Source organism: Pan paniscus, chromosome 9, assembly GCF_029289425.2.
Source record: "Pan paniscus chromosome 9, NHGRI_mPanPan1-v2.0_pri, whole genome shotgun sequence".
NCBI classification, from domain to species: domain Eukaryota; kingdom Metazoa; phylum Chordata; class Mammalia; order Primates; family Hominidae; genus Pan; species Pan paniscus.
The window spans coordinates 51,150,435-51,161,275 of record NC_073258.2 but is presented as its reverse complement, the minus strand read 5'-3'; the positions used below and the strand labels follow the sequence as shown (position 1 = coordinate 51,161,275).

Below are 10,841 nucleotides of genomic sequence, written 5' to 3'. Positions count from 1 at the left end.
AACACATTTTATTTTTGCATAAATTCACCATTGAAAGTAGTCATAAAATAGGGAAGACAACAAAAAAATTAGACAAGTAAATTCACCAACTGTTGTATATAAAGTCATAGTATTTAAAACACAACTAAGTGCCTAGGTGCACTTTTTTATGAGAGCTCCATAGATGGGTTAGTTATTTCATTTAATATTTTAGAGTTGTACATATTCAGATAAATAATGACTGGAGACTTATTTAGCAATGATATATTTTAAAACTAGACTGACACTTCACTGGCTTCCCATAATTTCTAGATAACAAACTCATCTTTTCCATGTTCTGATGCGTGTACCTGCCTCTGCAGCCTCATCTCCCATCAGATCACTCTCATTCTTGTCACTCTAGCTCCAATGGCCTGGAGCTCAACTGTACCAGGCTTCCTCCATCCAGGAAGCTTTTGCATCTGCTGCTGTTACTGCAAAGAAAGTTTCTCTCTATCTCTCTTTACCAAGTTAATGTATTCCTATTCCTCAAATCTCAATGCTTTCATATCTTCATAAAAGCCTTGTGTAAGCTTGCATTCAGCACCTCCCTCCTACTACCGACCCTCAAAACATGTACTGCTTATTTATTGAGCTTATAGTTCTAATTGTATATTTACTTGTGTGATTCTTTAATTATGATACATCTCATTCACTAGTCTGGATGTTCTAGCAGGACTGAAATTGTCTATTATAGTTTAATATAATTTATTTCTAATACCTAGTTCATTGTCATTGGTATATGCTTGTTGAAGAATAAATAAAAAATCTTTAATGGAAATATAGATGATACATTTCAGTTTAAAATAATAAAGCAATTGTTTTTAATTGTGAGGGCATTGTTTGTGAAATAAAACATTACTTAATGAAATAATTGTTTCAGTTGTAATGTCTGTGAACAACCTACGTCAGGTTAAGATTCTTGCATCTCACTCCAAAATCCTCTACCTTCTGTTGGGCTATAATCCCCTAGGCATGATTGTCTGTACTTTATAAATCCGATCACCCCATGTTACACCCTTCCCCAACGTTACACCCTTCTGTGTAACCTAATCTTCCATTTCCACTTCTTTCTCCAGACAGTAGCCAATCCCAGGAAGTTGGAGTGTTCTTAGGTGAGTCTAATCACTTAAAAAGCAGAGTTGTCCAGGGAAGACTTCTCCAGAGAAGTCAGACTGAATTTGTGGAGGCTGGGCTTTGGTGAGCTCAGTGTTGCTGCTGACCTGGATATCCACGAATCTTCTAGACTTGAGACAATACATCGCAGATTCTGGTGTGTATGACATTTGTAGTGAAGTCCTTCATGCTTAATTTTTCTTATAAAAATACTTTAAACTCACCGCCAGGACATTTACATCTTGTCTAAGCAAACAAGTAGCTTACCCAGTTATTTGAAATAACATCATTGTATAAAATATCTGTAATTAGAGCATTTATAATATATTGGCTTGTGTTATATCAAGTTATTTGACTGGGTTTTTTTTTTTTTTGAGATAGGGTCTCACTCTGTCACCTAGGCTGGACTGAAATGGCACTATCATGGCTCACTGCACCTTGGACCTCCTGGGCTCAAGCAATCCTGCCACCACAGTCTCCTGAGTAGCTGAGACTACAAGCATGTGCCATCACGCCAGCATTATTTTTAAAAGAATTTTTAGTAGAGATAAGATGTCAATAAGATGCGCAGGCTGGTCTAGAACTGCTGACCCGAATCCATCCTCATACCTTGGCCTCCTCAATGCCAGGATTAGAGGCACGCAGCACTATGCCTAGCCCCCATTTTGTATTATATTACCTTATGCATTATTTGGCATGTTATGTCTTAGCAGCTATAATTCCACCGTATTTGTGTAATTATGGAATCCAAAAAGAGCTTACAATTTTCAATATGTTACGTATACAGAATAGTCTTTTTCCACTTCAATTTTATTTTGTAAATTGGCATATGTTAATTGTCCAGATCATTTGCCCGTTTTTTAATTGGGTTGTTTGGGTTTTTTTTCTTTTTAATTTGCTATTGAGTTATTTGATTTCCTTGTATATTCAGGGTATCAATCTCCTGTCCAGTGAATAGTTGGTAAATATTTTTTCTCATTCTGTCAGTTGTCTTTTCACTGCATTGATTGTTTCCTTTGCTGTGCAGAAGCTTTGCAGTTTAACATAATTCCAGTTGTTGATTTTTGCTTTTGTGGACTAGGCTTTTGTGATTTTTTTCATACAATTTTTTCTCTGATTAATGTTCTGGAGCATTTCTCCTATGTTTTCTTCTAGTGGATTTGTTCTTTCAGGTTTTACATTAAAGTTTTCAATCTATTTTGAGTTGATTTTGGCATAGGATGAGAGGTGAGGGTATAATTTTATTCCCTACATGTAAATATCCAGTTTTGCCAGCAGTGTTGATTGAAAAGACTGTCCTTTCCCCAGTAAATACTGTTGCTACCTTTGTCAAAATTCAGTTGGCTGTAGAGAGGTGTAACAGTATCTGGGTTCTCTGATCTGTTCCGCTGGTTTACTTGTCTACTTTGACACCAGTACCATGCTGCTTTGCTTACTGTAGCTTTGTAGTATACTACATGTCGTCAGTGTAAGTGTTAAATGTGCTGGATTAATTGGAAAACCCTTGTTGTAAAGGTCATGTTTGTAGTCCTTTTCAAATCTTCAATGAGCAGACTGGATTTGAAAAGTGTTCAAATAGATCCCATCAACTGGTAAAGACTCCCAGGAAGTAGGGACTTCGATCACTGTGGAGAAACACAGGGAATAAAGATAAATTGGTGGTCATGCTTCCATTAATTACACCTCTGGATTCTTTAAAGAAAAAATTCGAGTGTTTACTTTCTTTTTTGGTTTAAGTAAAAATTGATTAATTGTTGCTGAGTACTTTCATAGCTTGCGTAGTCACCATTTCAAAATATGAAGATACTCTGATGGTCTGAACTCATTCTGAGCAAAAACATTGTCTTGAATAAGAAATAACAATTTTTCGTTGTATTTATGTAAAGGTTGACTTTTGAGATTAACATTAGAAGCATAAGTTCAGCTGTTTATAGTTACAGGAGTTGAGTGTTGAAGCCCATAATGATTAAACTAAACACACTTAGATTAAACTTAACCAATTTTTAATTGTCTTTAGAAAGGTACATCTGTTATTTGGGTGCCAGAGAGTGAGACTAAGTATCCCTGTATAAGTTCCACTCAAGGGGTCATGGAGGAAAAGAAAGAGAGAGAGAGAGAGAGAGAGAGAGGGAGATGGGTTTGTATGGGTTTCTGGAACAATCAGCTAATAGAAGTAACTGTGAAGTTATCCTAATTTTTCCCCTCTACCCCAATATTAAGCTTGCCCAAATAACTTATAATTGAGAACATTGCTTGTTTTAAACTAAAATGATGCTTGTCTCATTTTTCCACTTGTGTTATAGTATAAACCCAGCTTGCCTGTATTTACCACATCTAGGTCTGTACTGGGCTTAAGTTAACAGGTAGATTGAACAGAGCTGAAGCAGACAAGAAGAACTAGCCACAGGCCCTTCCCCCTCCATGTGGTCAAAAAATAATTTTCTCACTTAACTTTTTCTGTTTTAAATTTCCAGAAACATGGATTCAGACACACTGCAAACCTTCCAGAGGGAGCTCTGTTGCTTTATCTGCAGGAACTACTTAATGGACGCAGTCACCATTGACTGTGGGCATAGCTTTTGCAGGCCCTGCCTTTATCTACGCTGGGAGGAAGGCCAAGCTCCAACAGTCTGTCCTGTGTGTGGGAAAATCCCCTAGAAGACTGACTTCAACACAAATACTGTTCTCAAGAAGTTGGCTTCTCTTGCAAGGCAGCGCAGACCTCACAACATCAACAGCTCAGAGAAGCAGATCTGTGTGCTACACGAAGAGGAAAAGGGGCTCTTCTGTGAGGCAGAGGAGAGACTCCTCTGTGGGCCCTGCTCTGAGTCACCAGAGCATGAGGCTTATGGCCACAGCCCAATATAATGGGCTGCTGAGGAGTGCAGGGTAAGTGACACCTCCAATGCAACTGGGAATCCACATGATCCTAAATGAGAGAGAAAATGAGAGCTTATGATAATAAAGGTGGAGAGAATGGAGATGGTGAGGTTCTGAATTTTCAATATAAATCTCTAGATATAAATGTGTCCTAGGAACACGGTTGGCTTTTGCTGCAAGCTTGACTTCTCCAGAGCCAGGATATATGAAATCCAATTTCTTAAAAAATTGATTAGCTGTTGGGTCCCCTCAAACTCTCTACTATATGTTTCTGTTACCTCTGATATTCCACATATTAGAATCAAATTAGGTTAACTTGTAAAAACTCCGACCACTTCAGGGGAACTCAAATTTACCATTCTGTCAACAACAGGCTTTTCTCATAAAAAGGGAATAATATATCCAGTAACATCTTATCTGCTACTAAAGGTCATGTCTATTTTGCAGGAGAAACTTCTGAAGAAAATGGGTCCTTTATGGAGGAGCACTCAAGAAATGCAAAACAATCTAAATCAGGAAATTAGCAAAATCCATTCATTAACGGTAGGGATAAAAAGGTTTTATATTTTTAATGTAGATTGGCACAATGCTAGCTTAGACTTCTTAGCTGAATTCTGCTTACCAGTTAAAAAATAGCAGTGTCCTCTTCCCAGAAAAAAACAAAACAGAGATTTCAAATGATATATCAGCAATTATCATTATACGGGCCAACAGGAGCTGGTGCAAAAAATACTAGTATGTACATGTATATGAAATAAACAGGGCATGATAGTTATTCCTGATGTAACCTTGAGGGTTTAGATAAAACTTCCAAGGCACTGAGAATAGGATAGCATTGAGTTGTTTAAAGCATTGTATTCACATCGAGTAGTTTAAAGTTTTGCTGTGAAGGTGAGGAGAGAAATAGAGAAATTAGTGGGGGAAAAAAAACCTGAAGTAATTTCTTTAAAAACTCGGTGGTAGAGTGTATACTGAAATATTTAAAAATGTTTAGAAGAATCAGGCAAAGGAACAAGAGAAAATTAAGAAGAACCAGGTAAAAAAGACAATAATTAATGAAGTAAGAATCCTGTAGAAGCATCACAGGCAGGGATCTTGAGTCCTTTTGAGGTACTGATTTATACAGGAAGGGAGACTAGGAGGGACATGAAGAAAGGATGGGTAGAGGAGACTAGCAAATCTTCAAGAACCTTTTCAAGTATGAGACGCAGAGCTTATGAGTTTACTGCTTGCATATCCTAGGAGAATAACAGTTGAAGTGTTAAGTGTTTTGTTGAGAGTGAGGAGATGCAATTCTTTTAACTGAGTATCTCTGCAGGACTATGTGGCCCTCAGGAAAGGGATGATCAGATATCAATATCAGAAGTTGCGCCAATTTCTCCTGGAGGAGGAGCAACGCCATCTGGAGACAATGGACAGAGAAGCAGAAGAGATTTTTCGACAACTCCAAAACAGTGAAGTAAGAATAACCCAACATATAAAAAAGATGAAAAACATGTACAGAGAGCTGTGGGAGATGTGCCACATGCCCGATGTGAAGCTGCACCAGGTGAGGAGGGAGGGTCCATCATCCAGAGTCAGGAAGACTTTGTTGGGCAATGCTGCCAGGACATTCATATGCTACCTGCAAATGTAACTACTCTTAGATAAGTGACACATGCTCCTTGACTCTGCCATTGCATTTGTCCAGTGACTTATTTTTGCACATTCTGGTAATCTTTGGAGAGATTTTTGCCATTTTGATAGATCACATAGGACAAAATCCTCTTCAGTATAATCAGGAGTAGTAGCCACAAAGAAATGTTATCCAAAATAAACCAAATGCTAGGCCAGGAGAATATTAGCTTTGTTAATAAAACTCAATTTAAGTTTCCCTAGTACATCCTCACTTCTTGGGATTAAGCCTGGGAGATGAGTGACACTGAGAACTAGATAGCCGTGTACATCACTCCATAGTCTTAATCTCAGCTCCTTCATTCCTAATGCCCACTGAGGAAGACCACCATGGTTCAGTTGAGGTTCTGTTATTAACACAGCCTTGGGTGGTTCCTTAGAGGTGTATCAATAAACCTACCTTGTTAACCCAGAAAAACAACAAAGAATACTAGGGAAATTAGGACAGAATTCTCATGATTAAGTACTTGTGTTTTTCTTTGCAGGACTTGGAAAACATACTGGAATGGTGAGTTACACTAATGAACTTTGATTGCTGAGAAAGTCATTCCCTTATTGATAAAGTCAATGTACCCTTGAAAGTCAATGTACCATTGAAAAAGGTGGGGATTAAGTTCACTAACCACCTTCATGCAATTCCACATAGTTGAAAACCCAAGTATAACTTCTGACTTTTCCAAAACCAAACTATGAATGACCTCTTATTGACTGGAAGCCTGTTGATACCGTAAACAGTCGATTAACATATATTGTATGTTATATGTATTATATGCTGTATCCTAACAATAAAGTAAACTGGAGAAAAAAATATAATATAGAAAATTATAAGGAAGAGAAAATATATTTATTACTCATTAAGAAGTTGATCACCATAAGGGTCTTCATCTTCAATGTCTTCACATTGAGTAGGCTGAAGAGGAGGAGGAAGAGAAGACAGTGTCTCAGCAGTGGCAGAGGCAGAAACAAAAGAAATGGAGTGGCAGGCAGGAGAGGCAGGCAAGCTAGGTGAAACTTTCATTGAAAAAAATCCACTTATAAGTGGACCCCCAAATTTCAAACCCTTGTTGCTTAAGGGTCAACTACATGTTTTGAGGTATTTAGCATTGATCTGTGGCTATGTTCCATTTTGGTTTCAAAGGAGAACCTGAGACCTTAAGCTTCTTTGTCTCAGAAGTTTCCTTCTTATCTGGCTGAATGAATTTGTATCTAAAAACAGTGTGCCATTCTGGATTTTCTTCTACCCACTCACCCCATCTTCTCCAGCCCTGCCGCAGCAAATCTTAAGAAGATTACTCTGAGTTATCACAAAGGAGTCTCCTATTCTGGAGAGGCAAGAGGTGAAAAAGAGAGGAAGGAGGGAAATGCCCTAAGGACAGGAAAGGGAGGGAGGATTTGTTCCCAGGGATATCAATAGCCAGGCCCTGCTCCATCTCTGCATTCCCCTGTTGTAGGCAGAATCGAAGAGGGGAATGGCTGCCTCAGGATCCTCAGCGCCAGAGCTGACAGGCTGAAAATAGACTCCTTTGGTTTGAACAAAAGTTCAAAACCTTTAGTGTCAGTGGGCATTCCCTGTAAGACCCTGACTGCATCACTGATGACAACTACCGACTGAGGTCCTAAAGGCTTTGGCTGAGTTTTCTTCTCTCAGCAAGAATCCCAGGATATCTGTACACTTTGAAGAGGCCGGAGGGGGAGAGGGAGGAAATGACACTCAGTACTTTTAAATTAGGATCATGTATGAGAGAATGGAGAAATTGGACTTTAACATGTTAAATTTAGATAAAAGTAACATTGCTATATCCTCAATACAGTTGAATAAAATGTATACTGAATTTAACAAAAAAGGGAGATTTCTCAAGAAATATCTTGGATGAAAATCTGAAACATTTGTATGACTGTGCGATTATGCCTGGGCCTGAAAGTGTAACTGAGGTTGTTCTTTGCAGGACAGAGTTGGTGCAAATGGAAAAGCCCCAGCCAGTGAACCCAGAACTCACTTCCTGGCACATCACTGGAGTGTTAGATAAGCTCAACAAATTCAGAGGTAAGAGCCAGCTGCTTGGCAGTACAGCCTCAACTTCTGTTTAGTGGATTCCTTGGTTGAGCCATTTCCCATTTTAGTTTTAATTTCTGTGAATTTATCATATATTGTAGAAATAATATTTATCATAAAAATTAGAAAGCTTTGACCAACCAAATAACTAAAACTTCCATAAACAGAACAACTTTACTGCTGTAAGATACATTTTGCAACAACTGGAAGCTGAGGGTTCTGTGAAAATAGTCCAAACAGGTAAAGCAGCCATTAGACAACAGAGGGCTAAAACCAAGATTAGACTGAATGAAGCAGTGGCTGACCAGGTCATGTAAAAGCAGAACATGATCATTATTTTCAGAAACTTTTAAAGTGCACATGTATGGAAGTCCATCAAATTTTGATGTTTAAAAATGAAGGAAGTGAGGCCGGGCACAGTGGCTCATTCCTGTAATCCTCCAAGGCTGAGGCGGGCATATCACCTGAGGTCAACGGCTGGAAACCAGCCTGGCCAACATGGCAAAACCCCATCTATACTAAAAATACAAAAATTATCTGGGCATGGTGGCACATGCCTGTAATCCCAGCTACTCGGGAGGCTGACGAAGCAGAATCGCTTGAACCCAGGAGGCTGCAGTGAGCCCAGATCGCACCACTGCACTCCAGCCTGGGCAGCAGAGTGAGACGCTGTCTCGAAAAAAAAAAAAAAAAAAAAAAGTAACAGGCACATTTTTTATGCCATTAAATAAAAGCATCATAGCAGAGTGAAGTCTATTTGTTAATTATATTGAATACAAACAATGCAAGTGGCATTTTCTACTAAATAAAGAATGTTACATATCTCTTGAAACAAATCATGCAAAGCCAGACATTAAATCATTGATTCACACAATTAATGATGTTTGTTTATTTGTTTTTCTGTGTGATTTTAAGTATTCTCCTGTGCTGTAGAAGTCATAATAACCCTTGATCTTCATAGATGACAGTCTCCAAAGTCTTTTTGCTCCCTGTATTCTGTCACTTACAGGAGGTACAAATAAAGCCAGTACCTGGGCAGATAACATCTGACCCCCATGTAACTCCTTGATCTGATTTTTGTTCTTCTTGCAGTGGATGATCCTCTGAGTAAGGAAAAGGCGAATCACTATATGAGCCTTTCTGAGGATGTGAGAAATGTGATATTTGGAGATGACCATGATGGTGCACCCGGGGAGTCCCAGAGAGCAGAGAACTTTGCAGCATGGGGAGCTCAGGCCTTCTTCTCCGGCAGGCATAACTGGGAAGTGGATGTAACCCACTCCTCCAACTGGATTCTGGGAGTCTGTAAAGATTCCAGGACAGCAAACACAAATCACATTCCTGCTTTTGAGGAAGCATTTTTTCTATTTTCTTCAAAGAGAAACAACCTTTATAGCCTCTCCAACATCTTTTTTCCCTTAACTCACTATGTGCAGAGACCTTTGGGTCGGGTTGGGGTCTTTCTGGATTATGACAACACAGTTGTGAGCTTTTATGATGTTTCAAAAGGTTCCCTCATATACAGCTTTTTCCCTACCTCTTTTTCTTCCCTTTTGACACCTTTCTTTTGTTTTGGTTCCCCATGAAAGTCAGGTTTCATTATGATTTCTTAGTGAGCTTTCTTGCCTGAAAAATCTTCTAATCTCGAGACCTTCTCATGTGAGACAATAGGACAATGTATGAGCATCTTTGAGTTCACTGTAACTTGAGGAAACAAAATTATTATCTGGGTATGAAATGGGATAACCACATTGACATTATACATTTGTTTCTTAAATTTTACTTTAATAAAGAGTTGTGAAAAACCATAACTGTCTGATTCCTGGACATTTTGTATACCCCGAAATGAAACCCAAAACTCTTTATCATTACTCTCTATTCATTGCACCTTCCCCACCCACTCGACTCACAATCCCTTTTGTACTTTAGATCTTTGTGGATTTGTGTATTGTAGACCCTTTATGCAAAGCAAATAATACAAAATATGGTCTGGATCATCAGTTACTAAAAATTGCTGATTTTTGTAAATGTGTAAAATATATTAGTTGTAAGAGTGAACTGTACTGTCTAACTGACATATATGCTCAATTATAGTTCTTGGTTTCAATGGCCCTTGCATGCATTCCAAAGTAGCATCATAAAATGTAAACTTAGACTGGAAAAGCTTTGAAGAAGTTTTTTTTGATGCAAATAATTTTTAGCTGAACAAATTTTTCTTTCTTTTTTTTTTTTTTTTTTTGCTTCTAGCATAGATTATTTATTTATTTATTTATTTTATTTTTTTTGAGACTGTGACTCCCTCTATCCCCCAGGCTGGAAATACAGATGCCTGACATGGGCTCACTGCAACCTCCACCTCCCGGGTTCAAGCGATTCTCAGCCTCCTGAGTTGCTGGGATTACAGCAACGCCTGGCTAATTTTTGTATTTTTAATCAAGACCACAGGATTTCACCATGTTGGCCAGGCTGGTCCCAAACTCCTGACCTCAAGCGATATGCCCGCCTTGGCCTCCCAAAGTGCTGGCATGACAAATGTGAGCCACCAAACGCGGCTGATTCTTATCTTCAATATTCTCATAAATGCTGGATTCAGAAAAACTACTGGTTTATCAAAGTCATTTTATTATCATCTATGTTTTCTTCAATGTTACCTTCAAATTGGGAGTCTTGGTAATAAAACATCAGTAATTGTGCATTGTCTTTCATGATAAATTTGGTCCATCCTGACTATGTGCCATTCTTTGCAAAGGATAAACAGCTTTTGAGTCAGATCTGGAGTTAATGAAACCTTCAGATTCTGTAAGCAAATAAGTAGAGATGCTGTGTTTAAATTGTCTGAAACCATCCTTGCCTCTGGGATAGTTCCCTCTTATTGGGAAGCTAACTCATATGGCTCTAGAAATAGTGTACTCCTACGTGTTGTTAAGAGTCTCCAGGTAGGTAAATCTTCAATGCTTTCAACAAATTTCCCTTCTCTTAAAAAGTCTGTGAAAACCATTTTTTAAAACTTTTTGCTTCAATGTAATTTTAGAAAAAAAGATGGAACCAAAGCCACAGGTGGTGGTAAAGTCTACAGCCAAACTGAAGTGTTGCAGCAGCA

At 38.4% G+C, this 10,841-nt stretch overlaps 1 protein-coding gene across 1 annotated transcript; it reads left to right on the top strand.

The window, feature by feature from the left end:
* The first annotated feature begins 3,855 nt into the window (after positions 1-3,855).
* LOC112441150 (putative tripartite motif-containing protein 64B) lies at positions 3,856-10,638 on the top strand. The gene is made up of 6 exons (XM_057299148.2): positions 3,856-4,023; positions 4,462-4,557; positions 5,333-5,473; positions 6,174-6,196; positions 7,635-7,732; positions 8,834-10,638. The coding sequence occupies exons 2-6, from the start codon at positions 4,480-4,482 to the stop codon at positions 9,325-9,327; spliced, it is 834 nt and encodes a 277-aa protein (XP_057155131.1). The 5' UTR covers positions 3,856-4,023; positions 4,462-4,479; the 3' UTR covers positions 9,328-10,638.
* Positions 10,639-10,841: the final 203 nt, after the last annotated feature.

Excerpts from the sequence above, each read along its gene's own strand:
- LOC112441150 (XM_057299148.2), top strand. The coding sequence starts at position 4,480 with ATGGGTCCTTTATGGAGGAGCACTCAAGAAATGCAAAACAATCTAAAT. Across the intron at positions 4,558-5,332 it reads GCAAAATCCATTCATTAACG|GACTATGTGGCCCTCAGGAA; the intron begins GTAGGGATAAAA and ends GTATCTCTGCAG. Across the intron at positions 7,733-8,833 it reads TAAGCTCAACAAATTCAGAG|TGGATGATCCTCTGAGTAAG; the intron begins GTAAGAGCCAGC and ends TTCTTCTTGCAG.